This window comes from Panulirus ornatus, chromosome 4 (genome assembly GCF_036320965.1).
Source record: "Panulirus ornatus isolate Po-2019 chromosome 4, ASM3632096v1, whole genome shotgun sequence".
Lineage (NCBI taxonomy): Eukaryota > Metazoa > Arthropoda > Malacostraca > Decapoda > Palinuridae > Panulirus > Panulirus ornatus.
The window spans coordinates 47381424-47408483 of NC_092227.1; the positions used below are offsets into that span (position 1 = coordinate 47381424).

Consider the following 27060-nt stretch of genomic DNA (forward strand, 5'->3'; position numbering starts at 1 on the left):
TGAGGCAGTGTTAGGAGTCGCATGGAGACCTCAGAGCAGACGTACACGAGCCAAGGGCCTCGACAGTTTGCCTCGTCGTACAGCATGGCAAAAGTCATCAAGGGCAGCAGCAAGCAGGACTCGATCGTGCTGGACGGATGCAGTCGGGAAAAGAGGCCTGACATCCTACAGGACCGGGTCTGTGGTCCGATCTTAGACATCGTGAACTTGAGGCCTGCGCCACCCCTCTCTGGCCATAACCATTAGCAGGGGAGTCTACATGACACAAGCAGAACAACTGCTTGCAAACGTGCTAATTCGAGAAACTCCTTCACCGGCAACTGGGACGCCTAATGGAACTACATGTGTGATAACTGTAGGCCAGAGTTGATTTGTGCTGGCGCACGGAGAGCCAACAGATTGGAAAGGATTTTAATGAATACGAAAATACTTTAGCAAAAAACCTGTCCACAGCTTCGGTGCAGCATTTGACACAACGGATACAGTCTTTGTATGGGTACATGGAAGACTGTCATGGAGGTACGTACCATCAGCTTAGCTTGCTGCCAGTAGGGCGTCGTGCTGAAATTGGCTAGTTCCTCCCGGCCCAACCTGCAGGCCGGCCCGCCCTCACGGATCTGAAAGCAAGACTGTTCCCCCGTGGCTCCTGCAGCCATCCTGACTGATGGCCACCTTCAGAATATGACTTGGGTTCACTGTTATGACCACCGCGTCCCCTGACCCGTCCGTGGTTGTTGCAGGTCGCCTGACCTGGTACTTGTTGCCACAGGTCACCACACCTGGTAATGGTTACCACAGGTCGCCTGACCTGGTATTTGTTACCACAGGTCACCACACCTGGTTATGGTTACCACAGGTCGCCTGACCTGGTACTTGTTACCACAGGTCACCACACCTGGTTATGGTTACCACAGGTTGCCTGACCTGGTACTAGATGTTACCTATTTTGAGGCTAATCCTGAGTGAGGTCATCCGTGAGATGTCAGGTCAAAGTCAGGTAGAGAGTGGGCCATTTGACCCCATTCCATGTTTCCTCCGGTTCTTTATACATAACCATTGTATCTTCCTCCCACTGTAACTAGCCCCCTGAAGATGAGGTAATACACGAAAGCGCTAAGGATTCTTGCGTTTCTTTCTAAAGGTGTTTCTGCAATTATGAAGGCACACGTTTGTTGCGATTATTTGCATATATATATATATATATATATATATATATATATATATATATATATATATATATATATATATATATGTATATTTCATACTATTCGCAATTTCCCGCATTTGCGAGGTAGCGTTAAGAACAGAGGACTGGGCCTTAGAGGGAAAATCCTCACCTGGCCCCCTTCTCTGTTCCTTCTTTTGGAAAATTAAAAAAAGAAAAAAAAAAAAATATATATATATATATATATATATATATATATATATATATATATATATATATATATATATATTGATCACATCCACACGTCATTAGGTGACCGAAAATCCGTTCTTCGCTGGTTTCTAAAGCGTTCGGTACCACCCGTTCTTCGTCGTTGTTTACAAGTTTCTAATGCATTAGATAACACCCGTTCTTCGTCGTTTTCACAGGTTTCTAAAGATTTAGATACCATCCGGTTTTCGTCGTTTTCTTAGTGTTCTAAGAGATGTTATCGATCATCAAATTTTGCTCTTCAAATTTGAATACTTACTGTGGTACGACACCATTAAAGTTCTTCCATAACTCTGTACTAAAAGAATTTTGAAGTCTTTTATGTTTTAGTAAATGGTCTCTAGTCTTAGAGTCGTGTAATAAATGGCTTTCCATCTGTCATTAATATGATAGATTGCCTTCCATATATCAGCAATGTCTTAAATGACCCGCCATTTAATATACAGCTTCTCATCTGACTGTTGTTTAATAAATGGCCTTCCGTCTGACTGGTTTGGTAAATGGTCTTCCATCTGTCAGTAACATGTGTTACGGTGCGACACAAGGATGCCTGGTCGATCTCTTCCTTTGCATTGATTTATTTACGAGTATAAACAAGTGTGGTGTTTCCTGTCACTGAGGCTCGTTCTTTCGCTAATGAGTCGCTAGTTCTTGAAGTTTTTCCACCCATACAGTCGTCTTAAACCACCCTTAACCTGCCTGTAGGAACTGTATTCCTTTCAACACGAGTTTTCACTTGTTCAGATATTACAGTATCAATTTGCTGGTCGCTGTATCTCTGTTTATGTACTGTATGACATATAGAATTGTTCATTTGTTTTAATGTATGGAAAATGTTTTATCACCTCTGTATCCTTGTGTGATCACTGTTATCCTCCGCCTCTTACTGGTCATCCTTCCCATATGGTGGCGTAAAACGTCAACCATGCAAGCTTGAAGTAGTCTCACTATATCCTGGTATTATTAACGTTTACAATAATGACTCGATGAAGAAAGGAGCCAAAGGACGGTATTATTGCTACTCTTGTCTCTGTATCTCTTGTCTTGAGGCTGTGTCTGTGAATCATATCAAACACAGAATCTTGCATCTCCATTTTTAAGTCTCAAAAAAAAAGAGGACATTGGAAAATGTGCAGACGAAGAAGTTTCAAGGTCACTCATTACTGAGGTAATTACAACGGACCGTTCTCTAGGAAGATTTCGGTAATGTAAAAACTGTGTATCAAGTTTTCTTTTCATTTCATTAAAGGAACACTTTAGTAATGTCCGTCTTAATGAGATGATTAGATAAAGTGATTAGAATTTTTTCACGTAATGGGGTGGCGGAATTATTAAATGAAACGTCTTTTTTCATAACAGAGATGGAGTTGTAAATCTGTAAACCAAGTTTACATTTGATGCGAGGAGTTTCCGATAACGGAGATGAGGTTTGAATCAGTTTCCCTCTCACGGGGATGAGGAGTTCATCTGGAATTGGTTCCGATACGCCGGGATTACCCGGGGAAATGAAGTGACCTTATAGCGGGTCAGGATAAGGGCGAAGACCGGGTCATCATGCTCCAGGTCGCAACGTCGTTTTCAAGGGCCTTACTATCACGAAAACGATCGTATTGTCAGCTCGAGGGTCGTTTCGTCGTGTTGAAGAGTCGTACCCATGTTCAAGGGTCGTGCCGTCATGCTCAAAGCTGTGCGGCCGCGCTCAAGGGTCATACTCTCATGCTCAAGGCCGTACCGTCGTGCTCAAGGCCGTACCGTCATGCTCAAGGGTCGTTCATTCATACTCAAGGCCGTACCGTCGTACTTAAGGCCGTACCATCATGCTCGAGGGTCGTACATTCATGCTCAAGGCCGTACTGTCGTGCTCAAGGGTCGTACTCTCATGCCTAAGGGTTGCCTCATATCCTGCTCAGAATCACTGCAGAGATGTCCTTCGTTAAGTTAGTCCCAACGTCATTAAAAGAAGGTGAGCCGCCGATTTGACTTCTGCTGATAAATCTTTTTTTGTCCTTTGCCAAAAACGTCTCGTGTAAGTTCTGTGATTTAGTCTCTCTTCCAGAGTGATCAATCTATAGCTAACTCTCCAACTGCCTGAGGCTTCCTTGTCGGTACCTTGTTCTCCTCTGATTCTAGTCTGGATTATATTGCATGTCGAGTCTTCCATCTCCTGCCACTAATATTTACACCTGAATTTTCCTCTTGCAGCGTCTTACTTGTCTAGTACTTCCCCAACTTCGTGAAGGACATGACGTATGGTCCAGATATCTTTAAGCATTGTGCACCTGATCCTTGCTCGCTTATTTCGTCTTAGTTTGAGATTCCAAACTTTTCCTTCTTTCAGGAAGCATGCCTTGGTGCAGCTTATCCCTGAGAGAGGAGACCGTGCCAACTATACCATTGCCCTCACGTGTACTAGCTCCAGTCTTGGATGCTCTCCTAAAATTTTCACTTCCTCAAACACTTTTCGATCACCAGTCAGTCTCCCATAACTTTCTCTCTTATGTGACTCGCCTCTGGTTCTCCTCGTCTCAGGAGTTTCGGTGAATCTTTCGCCGTGGGCGTCGACATATCCGAACCATTTGACCAGGTGTAGCGTGTCTTTGCCTTCTAATCTTCGTACCTGTAGTTTTTTTTTTTTTCCTCTTCTTCCTGCTGTGTGATACATAGCTTCCTCTCTAGTCGGTCCGTGACAGTAGTCTTTCATAGATCGACTACATCTTCTTATTCTTAATGCTCCACAGGATCCAGTCCTTGGGGGGTAGGGAAGGAAGTATGCTACGTACGTGTTCCCTGCATGTCGTAGAAGGTGACTAAAACGGGCGGGAGCAGGGGCTGAAAATCCTCCCCTCCTGTATTACTTTTCATGAGCAGGAACATAAAAGGAATCAGGCGAGGATCTTGCCTGGATAATACCTTGTTTAAGCGAGACAAGAAGCGAGAGTATTAAAGATTTGTCATTATTGGAAGAAGTGTTAGTAGTAGTAGTGTTGCAGTAGTAGTAATAGTAGTATCAGTAGTGGTAGCAAAACACACACACACACACACACACACACACACACACACACACACACCGACACGCACACAAGAATGAGACTTTCCACGAACTCTTGAAGCCAACTCAACACACACACACACACACACACACAAGAATGAGACTTTCCACGAACTCTTGAAGCCAACTCAAGTTGACCTGCCCCTCCAGACGTCTTCGATAGTGTCCACAACGAGACACTCTCTTACGCCGTTCCTCGTAGGCGAACTCATGCACTGCCGTTATAAATATATTCAGTGAGCATGTTCCTGTAAACTAGCCAATCCAGCCTTCTTCCCCTGAGCTAAGGAAGCTGGAAACACGTAATCATGGGCGATGGAAGGGAAAAAATCCACAATAAGTGCCAGTAAGTATAAAGATATTTTAGATTTTTTTTAAGAATATGTGATTTTTAGGTGTTTAAGTCCGCGGAGTAATGTCGATATTTTTACTCCTGGACCGTTTGGCACCAGGGCAGCTCTGGTGGTGGCTCGTGGGTGAAGATTAATATTTGGATTATGTTTCCCGATCCTTTTCTCTCCATGTTAACCTCTTGAGCACGACGGTATGGCCCTTCAGCACGACGGTATGGCCCTTGAGCACGACGGTATGGCCCTTGAGCACAACGGTATGGCCCTTAAGCACGACGGTATGGCCCTTGAGCACGACGGTATGGCCCTTGAGCACAACGGTATGGCCCTTAAGCACGACGGTATGGCCCTTGAGCACGACAGTATAGCCTTGAGCACGACGGTATGGCCCTTGAGCACGACAGTATAGCCTTGAGCACGACGGTATGGCCCTTGAGCACGACAGTATAGCCTTGAGCACGACGGTATGGCCCTTGAGCACGACGGTATGGCCCTTGAGCACGACGGTATGGCCCTTGAGCACAACGGTATAGCCCTTAAGCACGACGGTATGGCCCTTGAGCACGACGGTACGGCCCTTGAGCACGACAGTATAGCCTTGAGCACGACGGTATGGCCCTTGAGCACGACAGAATAGCCTTCAGCACAACGGTAATGCACGACAGGACGACCCTTGGATATGATGAGGTTAACGAGAAGGAGCAGTGGGGCCGAAGGTCACGGTGGTACGATACCCAAATTTCGTACCATCATGAACAGCGGTTGTACCTTCCTGTTCAAGAAATTAAAAGAGAATTTTATTTTGAATTTTATTATGTTTGTCATTATTGTGAATTACTGTATTACTCTCTCTGATTGTTATTTATCCAATTTTTCACAGTATGTAAACTAAGAGTTATTTTCCTTGTTTTAATGTACATCAAGTCTTCATTATCTTGCACCATCATCATTTTCATCATCATCATCATGCTTGACTTTTACTTGTCATTATTTACACGTTATTATATTATCGTCTCACGTGTCTTCTTCCTCGTTTTCATTTGACGCGTTTATAATTTTTCGATGTGTATTTTCCTTTTAAGCCTTCATTGTTGTTGTTGTTATTATTATTATTATTATTATTATTATTATTATTATTATTATTGTCATCATTATTATTACTCTTTTTCTCTTCTTCCTATTCGTCTCCATTCTCTGCGTCTTCTTTCTTCTTATTATTATAATTATTATTATTATTATTGTTGTTGTTATGATTATTATTCGTCTTCTTCTTTCTGTTCTTCCTCATCATTTCCTTCCTCCTCTTCCTCTTTTCTCCACCTTCTCCTCAGTCCAAGTCTCTTCTGACTCCCTCCCTCGTCCCTCCTAAACTCCTCGTCCCTGGCATCACTTCGGTCACCAGTCCTCTCCCTCATTACCCACCCAGCACCTCTCCTCACTCCTCCCCCTCATGCCTTTCATTCTCTCATCCCCAACCCTTATTTTTCTAGTCTCTCATTCATGTCTTATCATATTCCTGTGGTATTCTACTTATCACACATTCTCTTTGATGTAATATAGTGTTCATCTCTCTCATCCATTCCTCAATCCCAACCCCTTACGTTCCACTCGTCCCCCTTCAAGTAAAGCTTTGATAAACCCCAAATAAACCAGATGACTAAAAGACCCCGAAAAAATACTTCCCACATGAGTGAAGATAACAGTATCATATCTTGTTTTTTATCATAGGAGGGGAAGGAGGAAGATTAACTCTTATTTTCTGAAAATCCAAAAATCTTTTATCATTTTTTTTTTCAGACCAATGACAGCTGGGGAGACCAAGACCACGAGCAGGTAAAGCAACACTCGCTGTTTGGAACTTGTTTATCTGACCTCTGGAGTACGGCGGTACGACCCTGGGGGCACGACGATACGACCCTGGGGGCACGACGGTACGACCTCTGGGCATGATGTGCCCGACCTTGAACCTGACAAAAGGAGTCGTCCCGTCGTGCTACAGGGTCGTACCTTGTCCTCCTCCTGGGTCGTACCGACGTCCTCAGAAGGGTTAGTAATTGTTCAACCTTTTTTTCTCTCGTTTTCTGTGATTCCTTTCTGTCTCGCCTTCTCTCTTAAGCCGGAAGGAATCGATGTAGTCAACTCTGAGGGCTGTACGTACTACGTCAGGAGAGCTTTCTCTTGGTCACCATGGGTGCCTTGCTTGGTCGCCGCGCCCCTCAGCCTCACTCAGCCCGCTGCAAAGGGTCGTGACTCCGTTGCCGTAGACTTGTATAAGGTCGTAGACTCACACCTCTGAGGTTCCTGCGTGCTGGGTGTGCCCCCCTACTCATGCATGACTGTGAGTCGTGGTGAGACTTGAGGTTCGTGGGTCCGACGCTGCTTTGATTTCACTGAAGTCAAGCACTCTCTTGGATTGCACTACATTGCATCATGTTCTCATCTTAAGTTGAGCCAGTGGTATCAAGGACCTGTAAGTACTTTTTTTTTAAGTTGTTTTATGGTTATGAATAGCATAAGATGACCGTAGAGTTATTAGTACTTTTCTAATGACATCGGTTTCGACTTGCCTCTTGAGCTGACGCTACACAATGATGGACTGATTCAGTTGGGTTGTGAGTAACGTTTGTTGTGACGCAAGGGTCATCACCGCCACTGGAAGGATTCACGAAGGTTATAAAAAAATTTTAAGGCAACCAAAAGTTCACGAACGTCCTTAAACTCCCTTTCTTTAGGGTAACCTTAGGTAACATAAGTCATCTTGAATTCCTCTATGCTAGCTTGACAATATTTGGATGACCCTAAATTTAACTTGTGAAGGCCCAGAGGTTCTTTAAAGTAACTCTCTTTTTTTCCTTGAGTGAGTTAACTTTATATTCTAAGTAGTTTTGAGTGAATCAGTGGGGTTACTGTGAGCGAGTGCCAGCCACAGGATCGCGAGGGAGTTTACGGTAACCTCTGGACGTCCAGCGAGTGTTGTAACTCTTGTGATTATGTACTCAACGATAACCCTTGAGTGCCGCCGCTAACCAGTACGGGACTTGATATCGTAGTGAGTGTGTGGTGTGAGTGAATCTGTGTTATCTTTCTGTGATATCTTTAAGGTTATTTGATATCACTCTACTCACTACGTGTACAAAGAGCCTCGTGAACTTGTACAGTGAATGCGCAGAAGAAAACGGTGATGAGATAAGGCTAAAGATAACCGGTGGTGGTGTGTCTCAAGCTAAAATCACTGATATCCACGAGATGAAGACAGTAACTTAAAAGTTGCGTGAAAGAACCTATCAATTCGTCAGAGAAGGTGATGTATAATGAAAGTTATATATCATATATCGTTGCAGAAGAGTTCATGTAAGTATTTGAGATGGACAGATAGCAGGAGATTACGAGGTTATCCGTTCTGTTGGTCTAAAGATAGCGATAGAAAGAGGATGGTCAAGGAGTAAGCGATAAGAAAAGGAAGATAACACTGATAAGGATAATGATGTAAGATCAGTGCATAATGGGTATTATGCATCTTCGACTGGTCTGAACGGAAGATTGTCCTCTTGTTCTTTGTTCAATCTTATGGGCACCAGGGCCAGCCTCTGGCTAAAGACACGTCGTAGGTACTCGTAGGTAGGCAGGTAGTCGTAAGTAGGTTGTTAGGTACTGAGAACAAAGCCCTGAAACAGGTCAGTGAGTTCTCGAGCACCTTTCTTTCTCATTAAGCGACATCGGGGGGAAAAAAAAAGGTGTTTTGTTCAGCCATGCTTCACTTGTTAACTATTGAGGGTGATGAAGCTAAGGTCATGTCAGGTTCTGTATCTGAGAAGCTAAGGTCAGGTCAGGTTGGGTCATGTGTGTCATTTTTCTCCTTATGCTGATGAGGCGTTGCTGAAGCTTAGCTGAGATATCATGACTGAAATTTATGAACACATTTAGGAAATAAGAGACTTGAATACATTTAGGAAATATAGGGAGTGTAGTTAAATATAATTTCGTTCTGAGCCATATTGTATGAATCATATCCATATTCTCTTCATATTATCATGCTCCCCATGTAAGTATTTCCCCATGTTAATATTTCCCCATGCAAGTATTTTTCTGTTAGTATCCCCCATGTTACTTATCGACCCATTTTACTGATCATCATATGTTAGTATTTAACCTTGTTAGTAGTATTCGACTCACGTTACCATTCTTACCTTTTAGTATCCGATTCACGTTAGTATGGCCTCCCCCGTTAGTATTCTTCATGTTAGTAGTCTTCGTAAGTTAGTATTCCTCCCATGCTAGTGTTCTTAGCTTAGCATTCTCCCTTGTTAATATTCGACCCATGTTGATATTCTCCTGTGGCAGGATTCGCTTCGTGTTGGCTTTCTTCCCTAGTCCGTAACTCCCCAGCCCTCCTTCCCCCACGCCACAACCTGGTACACAACTTGGAGGAAGGAATATTTGAGAAGTTTTGGGGCATCTCTTTTTTTTTCTCTCTCTTTGTGAAGTTAGAGGGGTCGCCCTGATGAGCTTCCCTGGCCGGAGTACTTGTCAGTATCTGCGGCCAATATTATCACTGATTCCCTCTGGTCACCAGGTGGGCCCGGGAGGGTGGTCAGTGTTGCAGACCACATCACCCCGGCAACACAGGTCAGCCAGGGTGATGGGTCTCTGGAAGTACATCTGCGTGCGCTACCCTTCGCCTAGGGAGGCAGTACCTCTGCTGGTGGTGGTGGTACAGTGCCACTGTCCTGGGACACAATGAATGGGCTCATTCTGCAAGCAGTTTACTGTAGGATTTCCTGTGAATCTTTTCTGGGAATGTAAGAATGTGTCATGTTAATAAAGGGACGAGGAACTTGCACTTTGGTGGTGGAGATTTGTGGTTTACGAGGCCCCACACATCTCTCTGAGGAGGACCATAAAGAAATTCTGATGTTTAAGAATGGCCCTTCGTTCCTTGGCTTTGGAATTGTTCATCCCTTGAACATGAGGGTACAGCCCTTGTGCATAATGTTACGACCCTTGAGCACGACGGTACGACCCTTGAGCAAGACGGTACGACCATTGAGATTGACAGTGTGACCCCTGAGCAAGACGGTACGACCCCTGAGCAAGACGGTACGACCCTTGAGCAAGACGGTACGACCCTTGAGCAAGACGGTACGATCCCTTGAGCAAGACGGTACGACCCTTGAGCAAGACGGTACGATCCCTTGAGCAAGACGGTACGACCCTTGAGCAAGACGGTACGACCCTTGAGCAAGACGGTACGACCCTTGAGCAAGACGGTACAACCCTTGAGCAAGACGGTACGATCCCTTGAGCAAGACGGTGCGACCCTTGAGCACGACGGTACGATACTTGTACAGCGGCCTGGATACGATGGTCTGACCCCTTTGACCTGACACGTAAGGGTAAGGTCAAATTCAAGCCATGATACCCAGGCGTCGTACCGTCTTGCTCAAGGGATCGTACCGTCTTGATCAAGGAATCGTACCGTCTTGCTTAAGGGATCGTACCGTCTTGCTCAAGGAATCGTACCGTCTTGCTCAAGGAATCGTACCGTATTGTTCAAGGGATCGTACCGTCTTGCTCAGGGGTCGTACCGTCTTGCTCAGGGGTCGAACCGTCTTGCTCAGGGGTCGTACCGTCTTGCTCAGGGGTCGTACCGTCTTGCTCAGGGGTCGTACCATCTTGCTCAGGGGTCTTAACGTCTTGCTCAGGGGTCGTACCGTCTTGTTCAAGGGATGGTACCGTCTTGCTCAAGGGTCGTACCGTCTTGCTTAAGGGTCGTACCGTCTTGCTCAAGGGTCGTACCGTCATGCTCAGGGGTCGTACCGTCTTGCTCAGGGGTCGTACCGTCTTGCTCAGGGGTCGTACCGTCTTGCTCAGGGGTCGTACCGTCTTGCTCAATGAATCGTACCGTCTTGCTCAGGGATCGTACCGTCTTGCTCAGGGGTCGTACCGTCTTGCTCAAGGAATCGTACCGTCTTGTTCAGGGGTCGTACCGTCTTGCTCAAGGAATCGTACCGTCTTGCTCAAGGGTCGTACCGTCTTGCTCAGTGGGTCGTGGTGCACGTTATGCTCCGGAAGTTGTAACCATGTCAGAGCATTTCATGAGACCGTCTTCACAAGGCGATGACGTAATGCATACCAGTTAGGCCTGGGAGATGAGATTATGTCATTTGTCCTCAGGAACGAAGGAGAGGCGGATTGGCCATAGTGATGGCAATGGACTGATCGTGTGTCTGAGGCGGTCAGGTTATGGGAAAGGTCTTCACGCCGCTGCTGGGGGCTGCTGGCCCGGATATCTCTCCCCGAGTTCCGTCCACTCCAGGTGTGGCATCATGGTGGACGGTGATAGGAAGTGCTCTCTCTCTCTCATGTCCGGACGTGCACGTTACTGTGGGATCTCTCTCTCTCTCTCTCTCTCTCTCTCTCTCTCTGTCTCTCTCTCTCTCTCTCTCTCTCTCTCTCTCTCTCTCTCTCTCTCTCTCTCTCTCTCTCTCTCTCTCTCTCTCTCTCTCTCTCTCTGTCACACACACACACACATTTATGTTCCTATGTGTGTGTAAGTATATTTTGTCGTGTATATGTATTACGTATCAACATGTAGAAATGATTGCCTTTTGCAATTTGGTGACCTCGTCAGATTGCAGCGCGAAAGCACGACCCGTGGCTCGCCAACTGACCCCTTGAGGGTCAAGTAAAATTATCGCGCCATCATACCTAAGGGTCTTGCCCTCGTGCTCTAGGGTCGCACCGTCGTGCTCAACAGGTTATTGAAGGAGTTCGTAGAGTATCACAAGTCGCTGGTGTCGCCTCACAACACCCCCGCATTACCGGATCTTGTCTGTGGTCACGAGGACGGTGTGTCCAAGGTCGCGTTCACATGAGCAGCGTTTACTGCAGCATGGAATGGTCAGATATCGCGTTCACGACCTGTGGGAGCCTCGCATTGGTCGCGTTCACAACAGCGTGACTCTGTCGCTGGTGGCGTTCGTAGCAGCCGTTTCTTTGTACACATTAGATCTCTACTGCTCTGTGCAGGACATTGGCCATATCATCTGGAGTGTGTATGTGGGTGTGTGTGTGTTTGTGTGTGTCTGTGTGCGTGATTCAACAAGATTCTTACGGTATGCAAATGATCTGTATTCCCTGCATGAAGCCGGGTCGTTTACATGAACGAAGACCGTATCATGTCACGTTCACACCGTAACCCCGAGGTGCCACGACGTGGTGAAGGAAGCTGTGAAGGAACAGAGAAGATGGCGAATAAAGAGCCGGACAGATGGGTGAGATGAATGAAAGGAAGAGAGGAGAATGGAGAACGAATGAAGAAGAGGCTGAAAGGATAAAAGGTAAGGGATAGGGATGAAATATTGTTGGACGAACACGAAGAAGGGCAGGAGGAACGTGGAGGGAAGGTGAGGATGGATAACAGAAAGGACTGGAGGTCATGAGAGAGGTCAGGAGCGAGGAAGGGAGATGAAGGATGATGGAGCCACAGAGGTAAAGTAATGACCAGGAGAGGAAGTGAAGCAGGAGCAAGTGGGACGATGGAAGAACGAAAGATACGGAGGAGGAGGAAGAGGAAGAAGGGGACCAACGAAAAAGATGAATGGGGAGAAGCGGAAAAGATGGAAGATGGATAGATATGAATAAAGGGGAGAGGGAAGGAGGAAAGGGCGGAGGGAAAGAAAGGAAAATATGAGAGAGAGAGAGAGAGAGAGAGAGAGAGAGAGAGAGAGAGAGAGATATGACCCATTCTTACAAGCCGCCAAGTCCCAAGATTTACAGCACAGATGGACTCGGAAGCAGAAGAAAATGACAACTTCTTTAATTCCGTCGTAATTGCCGACGCAGGAGTTAAAGACGAGGTACGACGGCCACTCCAGGGGCAGTGTGGCGCCGGGCAGGCCCGCTGTTCGCACGGTCCTTATCTGGACTCCTCAGGCTCCCAGCGTCCCTTTGAGTTCCTACAGCCCAGTAGTTTGGGGTCATTTTTTGGGGTCCTTGTGATCGTTACGGGGACGAATGGTGATTTCGGGCATTCAAGTGGTAATTTTTTGTCCCCTGAATTCATGGGATTCGTGTAAGGGTCTTTGTTTTTTAAGTCCCCAGTGTGAATGAGGTCCTCAGCATTTGTGTGGTGCTCGGGTAGTATGTGGTCCTCAGGTGTATTGTGTCCTCTTTTTGTATGGTGGTCCTCAGGTTCTCTGGTGTCCCCAAGCTGTTTGAAGTTTTCAGGTCCTATAAGACCCTCAGGCTTTTTGAAGTCCTCAGACTCTTGAGGTCCCCACGCAGTATGTGGTCCCCAGGCTGTTATGTGGTCCTCGTGCAGTATGTGGTCCCCATGCTGTATGTAGCCTCCATGGTGAATGTGGTCCCCATGCCATATGTAGTCCTCATGCTGTATGTGGTCCCAATGCTGTATGTGGTCTCCATGCTGTATGTGGTCCCTGTGCTGTATGTGGTCTCCATGCTGTATGTGGTCCCCAATGCTGTATGTGGTCTCCATGCTGTATGTGGTCCCTGTGCTGTATGTGGTCTCCATGCTGTATGTGGTCTCCATGCTGTATGTGGTCTCCATGCTGTATGTGGTCCCTGTGCTGTATGTGGTCCGTAAGTTATATAAAATCTCCAGACTCTATGGAGTCCATAGGATATGAGGAGTAACCAGGCGTCATGTTGGGGTTACATATGGTCCGAGAATCTTTGAAGGAATTTCCATTACGTGGGTCTTAAGATTTATGCTGTGGGTTCCTCACGTCTCATCGGACGTGTGAACCTTTGGATCAGTGGGTCATCAGGGTTCGAGTTGTCCGCGGAGGTTATCAAGCCCCTTCGGATACCCTACTGCCGTGGAAGACGAAAATAGTTTCAAATACAAGGAAGGACAAGTGAGCACAATTCTCAGGTTAGTTCGGCGGTGGATGGGGTACATTGAGGGGCAGGCTTGAGGGGGGGGGGGGGGACTGTTGCGATGTGATGAGTGTGGAGATGGGGGGGTTGGCGGTACTTGCGCCATCAGAGAGAAGAAAGAAATGAACACAAAAGGTAAAGTCCATCATCTTGTCGGCCTGCGTACAGCACCCGAGAGGCGAGTGGAAGAGACACCTCTGGCTTAGGACCGTCGCATGTTGCATGTTTTTGGTCGACTCAGGTCAGACTGACCTGGAGTGATGCTGGAGGAACTGGCAGTCGTATGCTGAATGGTCAGGACACTCGCTCATCGTGGACATCTGACGAACGGCGTCAGAATTGCAGCACTGGGGAACGTAGTGCAATGCAGAACTTTACATGGCCCTTGCGGCAGCGTGCTACTCGCAGGGAGAGACCTGGTACTGCGCCGGTATCGTGAAGACCAACAGATTTCCCCCGGGAGCCTCCACATGCCTGTCACGCAGTCAGGCAGGCTGCTGTACTGGCGTGTAACGAGTCCATTACTCAGCTAAGGCGCCGGTGTTGTGAGGCGTCCCGATGGTAAAGTACCTTCTTCGTTTGTGTCGTTTGTGTATAATAGTTATGTCGGCGGCAAGAGGGAAGACGTCGCTATAACGGCGTGTTTCGAAATAGGGAAGAGCTGGAGTTAATGCTGGACCACTTCCACTCCCGGTCGGCCCTTGGCCACACTGATCACAAGTGTCGCTCGCTATACCGACACGTTTCGAAGCACGAGAGCGAGCCATTGAGTGATGAACCAGTTTCACGCCACTTCGACTTGACTGCCTGACGCTCGTGACCGTTGTGTGGAAGTTGCTGTGGGTAATTTCTTTGCTTCGCCGTGAAAAGTGATTCGTAAGGCGCCATCACGGGGCTTCGAACCTTCGTCCTTTAATGATAGGGTGGATAGAGTCGCGGGGGTGTGGCCCCGAGGGAGGGAATAAAGTACATAAATGAATAACAAACTATACATACTTTCTCCAAAAGCATACTTGAGTGAATGTAAAAGTAGTCTGAATTCAAAGTATTTAAGTGATGAAGCTTCCAGAAAGTCTAGTAAAGTATAGTAACGAGAGATATGTACTTTAATACTTACAAGCTCTGGATATTGCCCGAAATCAGTGAGTAAATATTGGTTTGTTTTGATTCTGCTGCAGCTGGCGCAGTTATCCTTAATCATATGTTGAAAAAAAAAGGATTATATTATTTGCTTTCCATTTGGTGGCTGATTAGGCAAATGACGTGAGGCCAGCTTAATGCTCGCCTGCTGGCTCTGTAATGTATTGGTTTACCATTATGGGTCGTGCCACATAGTCGACTCCGAATGACGTCTCTCTCGTAATACCCTCTGAGGACGACGACTTAACGACCTGTGAAGACGACGGTACGACCCTTGATAACGACGGTACGATGGTTCGCCCTCTTTTGATGAGTTTGGTCAATGGCCAGACCATTTCGCCAGGACCATTTCAGACGGACATTTTATGAGTAGTGGGTCGTTGTCTTCAAGAGTCATCCTCTCGTACGCAAGGATCGTTAGGCGCACGACCAGGCCTCCTGCGGGAGAGGACCTTATTCTTGTGCTCAGGGGTCGTACCCTCGTGCTGTGTGGGGGTGGGGGGGGGGAGGTTAATGACGACTTGCTCATCACGTTGGAGTGGGGGGGTCATCAGTTTTTGCTCCCAGGGTTCTAGCAACTCATAAATTTTGCCACGTACGAAAAAATGAAAAATAACCTGAACTTGGAGAAACTTTTCTTGTTCGTATCTTATGATTCGAATATTTTATATCCTTCATTTTTTCTTTCGGGTCTGGGGGGGCTTGATTGCCTCATTAAGATTCACAAAATTCCCCCAAGCTTGGAGAATTAATTTAAGCTTCTTGCGACAATTGTGAAACACGGGAATTTCCTTCTCTTCTTTCGTCATACTTAAAGAGAATTAAGTGTGTGTAGAACTCGCTCAGATGTCGTACCGACAAGGATAAAAGTTATTTTCCACAATTGAGATTTGGGTACGAGGAATTATGTTACAGTATTCAGTGGGTTGAATTATTGTACTTAGGGATTTTATCCATCGCATCCACGGGGAAGAGAGGTGGGCGGGAGGTAGTGAATGCGATTACGTTCGGGGTAAGTTATCGTACCCAGGGGATGAATTATCGTACTCGGAAATTCGTGTAATAATCAGGAGTTGAGTAATCCCATGTACGCAGGGGTGATGTTATCGTACTCATAGGTTGCGTTGTGGTCGTATTTAGGGGTAGCGTTATCGTGCTTGGGGACTAAGATGGTTAGGATATCGTAAACATGGGTTTTATGATCTCATGGGTAAGGTTATTGTGGTATTGAGGTAAGTTAAGGTGTTCACGGGTGTAATTATCGTATTCATGATTTTGAGTATCGCGTTGGTGAGTTAGGTTATCGTACTCATGGTTAGGTTATCGTGCTTGTGGTTTAACTTATCGTAGTCATGGGTTAACCTATGGAGTTTAAGGGTTTAAGCCCACTATACGCAAGGGTGAAATTTATGGCGTGACTTATCGTACTTAGAGGAATGTTATCGTATTTTTGGGAGTTGCTATCACATTCATGGGCTGTTACCGTATTCAAGGCCTTGAGTGATCGGCCTTTGGGGATTTGTATCCGCCAGGTTTTTAGGTATGCGAATCATGGGTTATCTTACTCAAAGATTAAGTTATTGTACTCATGGTGATGACGTTATCCTTCTCAATTAAGCCATCGTACGCAGGAATGAACTACCTTACGGAAGGTAGGTCGTCGCAAACGGGTGAAATTATCGTAAGGGCAAAGTTGTTATAGGGAAGGTAAAGTCGACTCACAAATGGGCGTTGTTATCATACGAAGAATGAAGAGTTGTTGTACACTGGTGGCGAGGTTGTCGTACGGAGAGTATAGTCGTCGTACACAGGGGCAGAGTTGTCTTCGTACACAGGCGGCAAAGTTATCGTACGGAGAGTGAATTCATCATAAAGTGAAGGTTAATTCACTGCATTCGCGAAATTGAATCAAGAAGTATTATAACCTGGGTTACCGCTGTGGAATAGTTATTTGGGGACGAAATTTTCACGACTACGATTCGTATAATTTCCCTGTTGGCGACAGGCACATTACATCATGCGTGGCTCGTAAGCGGCTTTGGACGTTAACAGTCTGTGCTGGATTCAGCAGAGATTTGAAGACGAGGAATGGGATGAGTTAACGCAAGAAAGGAATGTTTTAATCATAAAACCATTTTACAGGAATTCATTATGGTAAACTCTCTCTCTCTCTCTCTCTCTCTCTCTCTCTCTCTCTCTCTCTCTCTCTCTCTCTCTCTATATATATATATATATATATATATATATATATATATATATATATATATATATATATATATATATGGAGTGAAAAAGATTTTGTGTGATCGGGGCCTGAACATGCAGGAGGGTGAAAGGAGGGCAAGGAATAGAGTGAATTGGAGCGATGTGGTATACCGGGGTTGACGTGCTGTCAGTGGATTGAATCAAGGCATGTGAAGCGTCTGGGGTAAACCATGGAAAGCTGTGTAGGTATGTATATTTGCGTGTGTGGACGTATGTATATACATGTGTATGGGGGGGGGGTTGGGCCATTTCTTTCGTCTGTTTCCTTGCGCTACCTCGCAAACGCGGGAGACAGCGACAAAGTATAATAAATAAATAAATATATATATATATATATATATATATATATATATATGTATATGTGTGTGTGTGTGTGTGTGTATGTGTGTTTTAGTACAATTTCCATGTTAGGTGGAGAAAGTTTTACATTCATGTTGCTCCTTTTCGTAACCTTACATATATGTACCATGTCTTCATTCCTATGTATGTATTATGTATGTACACACACACACACACACACCAGCCTGAGCAAGCTACCCATTCATCGACCATCTTCTTGCGAAGGATGAATACCTGGGTTGGTTGTAGGCCGATTGCCACAACCCAGGATTCAAACCCATGCGGGTCAGACCTGGGGCTGGCCCGTGCTGACTCATGGTCAGCAACGCTAGCAACTACACTACGGTGGCGTGTGTGTGTGTGTTTGTGTGTGTTATTATTCAACCCCAGAATCTATACCAAGGAGCTCCTGTATTTTCGAGGCAGCTCTCCTTACAGGAGCAGGGAAGTCAAAGTAACTTGTCACTCGCGGACCAGTTGCAGGTTGAGTATCTATGAATATATGAAATATTTTTTCCTTACATGTCTGCCATTTTCTACATCAGCATGGTAGCGCTAGGAATAGACGAAGGAATGGCCTCATTCGCACACATCAGCACTCTAGCTATCATATATAAAGCACAGAACCAGTTCTACATAGATTTCATGCTTGTTCGCTGTTACTCGCTTTAGTGCGGTAGCGTCAGCATTTGACGAATGGGCCTAGGCCTAATAAGGAAATCCTCACCTTGTTTCTTCCTGTGTTCCTTCTATAGGTAAGTAATTGTACAGAAGAGGATTTCTAGTCTCCCGATTCAGCCTCTCTTATTCGCCTTTTCTACCACGGAGGAGATACGTAGGTACTGCAGTATTCTGTCTTCCATATATACCATGCCCGCAGTCACACACACACACACACACACACACACACACACAGTACCACGAAATGGAAATTCCACACTTACATTTTAGTTCTTTCTCGTCTTTCCTTTGGCCTTGATTACCATTTGCAGACGTCTGGTCATGGAATTGGCACGGTTCCTGAAGTATTCTTGGTCGATGAGGCGAGGCACTGATGAGATGTTGCAGGAAGTAAGCTTGACTTTCTTCTGGTTCCAGCTGGTCTCTGAATCATGGCCTGGGCAGTTCCTAGGCCACTTCAGTAGTTGAATGTTTTTCTCTGATAACTGATCTATCACCTTTGGAGCCTTATGTCAGGGGGGCACTATCTTCAATAAAGTGATCGCAACCGTAAACTTCATAAAAAGGAAGCATATGGTTTACTAGCACCGAAATATACTTCTCTTTATTCATTGCATTATTTTTAAGAAGTACAGCCCTTCTTTACCCATTGTGCCACCGAAGCAACCACAGATCATCACACTGTCTAGATGTCTTACTGTCTTCACCGAGAAATGAGTCATGCCGGGTGGCACCCTCCGGGCTCCTCACTCTCCCCTGCCGTTTTCCACTGTTGTTCACTCCAGTAATTGTATATCTTTGTTGCCAGTCGCCTGTTTCACTTCCTTCGTAAGCTGGGGTTTGGCTGATGACTTGCGGGAGGGAATATGAAGGTCTTTTTACAGGCTGTGTTGAATGGTTCTTTGAGAGATGTTAACGATGTTTTTGATGGCTTTTCTCGAGTTCGGTGGCTGAAATGAGGGGTTGCTTCATTACGTCTCGTCTTAAGAGGTTATCTGTAGATCTAGAAGTCTTCCTTGAGGGACCAGGGATAGGTTTTGGTGGTGGGATGACGTTGTCAGGACGCCACGATCTCTGGCAAGCGGCCGCCTGATCGCGCATTCTGAGTACCCGGTATCCCTAAACACCTCACGCGTACCCACTTTTGCTTGCATCTAGGTGAGAATTCCGGCTTTCTCCTCCTTAAAAAGGTAAAAGCCAACTAATTTGAAGCGCAAATGGAAGAAATACAGCGCCCAGAAGCGGAATTCCGAAAATGAAGTAGCGGTCAGGAGTAAAGAAAGGTTTTCTCTTCCCTAAAGATGGCTTGAGGCTCACTGAGACGGTGGTCACATCGTTAGAAATACTAGTCTGAGCGACCATATGTACGATGATTTCACCGTGAGAGCTTCATATGTTTGTACCCACTCTAAATCTTAGCAGTGTATCGTTCTTGAAAATATAAGGTGTGGACAAGATTTTTTTTTCCCCGGCATATATATATATATATATATATATATATATATATATATATATATATATATATATATATATATATATATATATATATATAGTGACAGTTTACACTGTCATTGTTAATCCACAAATGTCATTTACAGTGAGTTCCGAAGATGACTTCGGGTTCTCGGTATCTGCAATTGAATTCCGTCTGGAATCGATGAAGTCTGATGTAACTGATACAGTGTCATGGTAAATGACAATAAGGAACCTTTATGCTGGAAAACGTAACCTACATTTCTTATTTATTCTATAATTATATTATTTATATTTATTTATTACGCATCATAGTGGACGGTGTCGGGCGGCCGGGGCCGAGAGGCGATGTTGACAGAAGAACATCATAAGATACTCTTTGCCGAGTGGAAAACTGCTTCTGGCTTCCCGAATATGGTTCACGACGTCGGCGTCGTCAGGAACGTGTCTGGGGGAAGTTCTGCTGGGGAGAGTAAAGACCTCCGGGGCGCCTGATGCATCTGACTGCAAGATTTACGATCCAATCATGGCACACGAGGGTGTAGTTACTGTCCTCTGGGTCGCACTCCGTGGTTACCATCTGCTGTACCTGAAGAGTTTATGTTTACTTATGATCGGGGTAAACACCGCGTCTGGGTCAAAAGCTCCGGGGAAAAGGGATCAAAAGTTGTTCGGATTAATCCCGAGGAAGATATGTGTATCCAATTACTCGATGGGTTACTCTTTGTGTGTGTGTGTGTGTGTGTGTGAGGAAGTTGCGTTTTCTTTTTTACGATGTTATGACTTTTGTGACGGAGAAGTTTATGACTTTTGTGACGGAGAAGTTCAAATATTGTTTTGTCTTCAAGATGTTCATGTTCTGAGTGGGTCTTGTTCTCGATCTCACAAAGAGGAACAAGTTGACGTGGGCGAAGTCATGGCAATCTTTTTTTTGGGGGGAAGAGTACGGATGGAGGTTGGGTTGGGGGGAGAGGGTGATTAACATGATCAGGCGCAGGGAGTTGGGAGTTTTCTCATTATTCTGAGCCGCTGTTCCGATCATGGAGATGGGCTTCGTGGCAGGGACGGATGTAAACACCCCACCAGCCACGTTTAATTCCATTTAATGGGTCTTGGAATGAGATGCCTGGGCGGCCCGTTGTGTTTGGATTTTGTATTAGCCTCCTATGTGTACTCGGTAGAAATGAATACTCTCTCTCTCTCTCTCTCTCTCTCTCTCTCTCTCTCTCTCTCTCTCTCTCTCTCTCTCTCTCACGTAGGATGGTGGCTTTTAGTCCACAAGCTCTCGGACCGTCTCTTACTTAACACTAGACGATGCCTGGCCCACACTGCGGGCTCGTTCTTCGTAAGTTATGTATTTTTGCTGCGGTGATCTCTACGAGCTGGCATTACTTTTCTTTGCCAGATTCTTGATATTCATATATATATATATATATATATATATATATATATATATATATATATATATATATATATATATATATATATATTTATTGTACTTGATCGCCGTTTTCTGCGTCAGTGAGATAGCGCCAAGAAACAGACGAAGAATGGGCCATCCACTCGTATGCACATATATACATAAACACCCATATACATACATATACACACAAACACAACATACACAGACTTGTACGTTTATACAAATGTGCATATTCATTCTTGCTTGCCTTCATATATTCTTGGCGCCACCCCGCCCCACAGGAAACAGCATCGCTACCCCCTGCTTCAGCGAGGAAGCGCAAGGAAAACAGACAAAAATGACACATTTGTTCGCACTCAGTCTTTAGCCATCTTGTGTAATGCATCAAAATCACAGCTCCCAATCCACATCCAGACCCCACAGACCTTTTCAAGGTTGACCCCATACGTTTCACATGCCCTGGTTCAATCCATTGACAGCACGTCGTCCCCGGTATACCACAACGTTCCAGTTCACTCTATTCCTTGCACGCCTGTCACCCTCCTGTATGTTCAGGCCCCGATCGCTCAAAGTCTTTTTCACTCCATCCTTCCTCTTCCAGTTTGGTCTCCCGCTTCTTGTGCCCTCCACCCCTGACACATATATCCTCTTTGGCAGCCTCTCCTCACTCATTCTCTCCATGTGTCCTAACCATTTCAGCGCCCCCTCTTCTCCTCTCTCACCCACACTTTTTATTTTCACACATCTCTCTTACCCTTTCATTAACTACTTGTTCAAACTGCCTCACACCACATATTGTCCTCAAACATCTCATTTCCAGGACATCCACCCTCGTCCGTACAACCCTATCCGTAGTCCATGCCTCGCAACCATATAACATTGTTGGAACTACTATGTTGGAACTACTATCCCTTAAAACTTACACATTTTTTGCTCTCCGAGATAGTTCTTTCCTTCCACACATTCTTCATCGCTCCCAGAACCTTCGCCACCTACCCCACCTTGTGACTCACTTCCGCTTCTTTGGTGGTTACAGAAGAGGAAGAGATGGAACAGGGGAAGTGATAATTTGAAGTGGAAGAGAAGATGGAAGTATGGCACAGGTGTGTGGTGTAAGTTATTTGATGCGTGTGGGGGACTTTCAGTAAGTGTGCCTCTAGTGCCTCATTTATGTACCCCTGGCAGACAATTCGTGTTGTATATTTTGACATTCTGAAAGAGATTCACAAAATTAAACATTGTTCATCGTGTTCATCGATGGATGAGTGGAGCCTCTCTGGGTGTAAGAACGCACACGCCTCACACACCCCAACCTAAACCTAAACACAAGTAGAACACTTCCTCCCCATCCCTCTTACCCCTCCATACCTGCTGCTGCTTTGCCTCCTCCCTCGTTTCCCGAAAGTTTGGATTCGTCAAGTAGAGTTTACAGTCTCCTGCAGACGAGATACACCGACAGTGAAAATACATTTACCGTCTCGTCCAAAGTTGTTCTCCGAGGCTTTGAATTCATATACCGTTATCCCCACCACCAAATTTGCCACCAAGTTTCTTTTGAATTTCACAATACCTCCGCATGTCTCCTATCTTGGGTACCGTAGTCGGCTTCAAAAAGATGGAAGGACGAGATTCCACGAACCTTCAAGACCAGAGAGAAATCGAGAAGGCTGGAGGCAGAGCCACTGATTATGACATACTTCAAAGCGCTTATGTTAGCCTGGGCCATTGTGTAAATAGTCTTGAGCGCACCAGCCAAGGTTTTTGTGTAATTGAGAACGGTCGCTGTGATACAGATACGGTTAATGTGGGCGAACAGATGTACATCATGCGTTATATACGTACTGAGCTGCGTGCGTTGCTAGATAGCGGCGAACACGTTTTAGGGAGGAGTATGTGAGGAGAAAAGAATAAAAGCTCTGACAGGATGAGACGAAGGAAAAGGAAAATGATGAAAGAAAAATAAACGAGAGAAACGAACGTCGGAAACCTTTGGAATGGTAGAAACGAATCAGCCCAGCAGCAGGTGCCTGAATGGCGGAGGGAGGGGAAAAATATGACTACTGGAGTAGCGATGGATCAGTGAGGCCCTGGGGTGGGTCAGTATGGTTGACCATCAGCCTTATCAGCCGTGGCAGAACCAACTTTCTCTTCTGTAGGTTCGGCAGAATGATCGCTGGAGGTTAGTTAGCGCCATTCTTCACTCCGGATGTAGAGATCCATCAGCTGTTGCCACCATTAAGGAACCGGATGCCTCTCAGCAGAGATCGGACAACCCGATGTTTACAGCGATCTGCTTCCACACATGACAGGGAGGAGGAATGCCCTCCCACCCACCCCGACGGCCCCCGTGAAGATTTCCGTGTGTGTGGGAGACGTTCCCCTGGCAGTTCACTTCTCCAAGTCATCATTCCCCGGGTGGTTCACTTCCTTCGCCCATGGCGTCGGTCCAGCCCTGCCCTTGCCCTGCGACACACCCAGCCGTAAACATATCCTTCGTCTTCATGAATTATGACCAAGTTTTCAGGGTATTAATGACTCCGCAACTTGTCTCGAACTCGGCTGTAAACTTAGTGACAAACTCGACCCCTCAGGACCAGAGTGTCTGTGTGTAAGTTGCTTATGCATGCCCGGGGCGAGGCTTCTGCTGCTTCGTGGCTGCGCAGGGTAAGGTGGGGCTCCCTAGAGGCACGAAGCTCCTTCACGAGGCTGTAACGTTTTACCGTCCTCTGATGGTGATGATATAGCCTTGTCGAAGGATATATATATATATATATATATATATATATATATATATATATATATATATATATATATATATATATATATATATATTTGCTTTGTCGCTGTCTCCCGCGTTTGCGAGGTAGCGCAAGGAAACAGACGAAAAAAATGGCCCAACCCACCCCCATACACATGCCTTGATTCAATCCACTGACAGCACGTCAACCCCTGTATACCACATCGCTCCAATTCACTCTATTCTTTGCCCTCCTTTCACCCTCCTGCATGTTCAGGCCCCGATCACACAAAATCTTTTTCACTCCATCTTTCCACCTCCAATTTGGTCTCCCTATTTTCCTCGTTCCCTCCACCTCCGACACATATATCCTCTTGGTCAATCTTTCCTCACTCATTCTCTCCATGTGACCAAACCATTTCAAAACACCCTCTTCTGCTCTCTCAACCACGCTCTTTTTATTTCCACACATCTCTCTTACCCTTACGTTACTTACTCGATCAAACCACCTCACACCACACATTGTCCTCAAACATCTCATTTCCAGCACATCCATCCTCCTGCGCACAACTCTATCCATATTTATTCTTTATTATACTTAATCGCCGTCTCCTGCGTTCGCGAAGTAGCGCAAGGAAACAGACGAAAGAATGGCCCAGCCCACCCCCATACACATGTATATACATAAACGCTCACACACGCACATATACATACATATACACATGTCCATATTCATTCTTGCTGCCTTCATCCATTCTCGTCGCCACCCCGCCAAACATGAAATAGCACCCCCCCACCCCCGCGAGGTAGCGCTTGGAAAAGAAAATAAAGGCCACATTCGTTCACGGTCAGTCTCTGGCTGTCATGTGAAATGCACCGAAACCACAGCTTTCTTTCCACATTCAGGCCCCACAGACCTTTTCATGATTTACCCCAGACGCTTCACATGACCTGGTTCCTGGTTCAATCCGTTGACAACACGTCGACCCCGGTATACCACATCATTCCAATTCACTCTATTCCTTGCACGCCTTTTACCCTCCTTTATGTTCAGGACCCGATCGCTCAAAATCTTTTTCATTCCATCCTTCCACCTCCTTGATAAAAAGAGTGTGGTTGAGAGAGCAGAAAAGGGTGTGTTGAAATGGTTTGGACACACGGAGAGAACGAGTGAGGGAAGATTGACAAAGAGTATATATGTGTCAGAGATGGAGGAAACAAGAAGTGGGAGGAGACCAAATTGGAGGTGGAATGATGAAGTGAAAAAGATTTTGAGCGATCGGGTCCTGAACATACAGGAGGGTGAAAGGCGTGCAAGGATTAAAGTGAATTGGAATGATGTGGTATACCGGGGTCGACGTGCTGTCAATGGACTGAACCAGGGCATGTAAAGCGTCTGGGTTAAACCATGGAAAAGTGTGTGGGGCGTGAATGTGGAAAGGGAGCTGTGGTTTCGATGCATTATAAATGACAGCTAGAGACTGAGTGTGAACGAATGTGGCCTTTTTGTCTTTTCCTGGCGCTGGTGGGAGAGGGGGATGCTATTTCCTGTGTGACGGGGTGGCGATGGGAATGGATGAAGACAGTAATTATGAATATGTATATGTATGTGTGTATATGGGCGATGGGAATGATTAAAGGCAGGCAGTGTGAATTGTGTGCATGGGTATATATGTATGTCTCTGTGTGTGTATATATATGTGTACATTGAGATGTATGGGTGTGTATGTTTGCGTGTGTGGACGTGTGTGTATATACATGTGTATGGGGGTGGGTTGGGCCATTTCTTTCTTTTGTTTCCTTGCGCTACCTCGCAAATGCGGGAGACAGCGACAAAGCAAAATAAAAATAAAAATATATATATATATATATATATATATATATATATATATATATATATATATATATATATATATCCCTGGGGATAGGGGAGAAAGAATACTTCCCACGTATTCCCTGCGTGTCGCACAAGGCGACTAAAAGGGAAGGGATCGGGGGGGCTGGAAATCCTCCCCTCTCTCTTTTTTTTTTTTTTTTTTTTTTTTTTTTAAATTTTCCAAAAGAAGGAACAGAGAAGGTGGCCAGGTGAGGATATTCCCTCAGAGGCCCAGTCCTCTATTCTTAACGCTACCTTGCTAACGCGGGAAATGGCGAATAGTTTGAAAAAAAAAAAAAAAAAAATATATATATATATATATATATATATATATATATATATATATATATTATATATATATTTTGTGTGTGTGTGATGGTGATTGGGATCTTGTCCTTGGCTACTCGCTGAGCTGAACAAGATTAGAAACAATTATATATATATCGAGGTGTGAGTAGTGTGGAGAGAGAAAGTGATTGTTCTCAGTGATGTAGGTTTGCGGCAGGGTGTGTGATGTCTCCAGGTTGTTAATCTTTATGGATTTGTTAGGAGGTAATGCAAGAGTTTAAAAAGGGGCAAGTATGAGTTGTTGGGATGAGAGTTGGAAGTGAGTCAGTTGTGTTCGCTGATGATCGCGCTGGTGGTGATTATGTGAGAAATGCAGAAGTGGTGATGCGTTTGTAAAGTTGTGGAAGAAGAAAGTAGAGTAAAGTGAATAAGAGCAAGTTATAGGTACAGTAGGGTTGAGGGAATCATTGGGAGGTAGTTGAATGAGAAAAGCTGAGAGGAAGTGAATTTTAGAATTGGGAGTGGATATGGGCGGATGGAACATGGATGAGAAGTGGATGTAAGGTCGGGTGAGGGGCGAAAATGGTGGGGCCTTGAGAATGTGTGGAAAGCGAGACATTATCGGAAAGCAAAAGATGAGTAGTGTGAAGAATAGTGGTTTCCTAACATGTGTAGGGGTTGCGAGGGGGAGTCCTTTTGGATGAGTGATGATGAGCGAATATGGAAGATGGTGATAGTGCTGTGGATAATGATAAGGCAGGCATGTAAGTGGTGTGAGGGTTTGATCGAGTGGTGAAGTAAGGCTTGAAGATGGGTGATTTGTGTGGAAATAAAAAGAGCGTTAGGTTGAGGAGCAGATGGGTGTTGTTGGATTTTTGTGCATCATTGGACGAATGGGAGGAAGCGAAAGATATGAACAAAAAAGATAATATATGTTTGATGTTAGGAGGTATATAATAGATATGTAGATCCAATTGGGTGAAAGATGGAGTGATAAAAATTTTGTTGATCGGGCCTATACATGCAGGAGGGTAAAGGAGTGCATGAATAGAGTGAATTGAGCGATTGGTATACGGGGTTGAGTGTGTCAGTGGATAATC

The 27060-nt window shown here is 45.4% G+C and overlaps 1 protein-coding gene across 8 annotated transcripts in view; it reads left to right on the forward strand.

Annotated features, from left to right (window-relative positions):
• Positions 1 to 27060, forward strand: part of LOC139766060 (disks large homolog 4-like) — a 1395716-nt gene that overhangs the window by 743534 nt on the left and 625122 nt on the right. For all 8 annotated transcript variants that reach the window (XM_071694246.1, XM_071694262.1, XM_071694219.1 and 5 more), the window contains exon 3: positions 6632 to 6667. In XM_071694246.1, coding sequence (XP_071550347.1) covers positions 6632 to 6667 — 36 coding nt within the window. The remainder of the gene's footprint in view (positions 1 to 6631; positions 6668 to 27060) is intronic.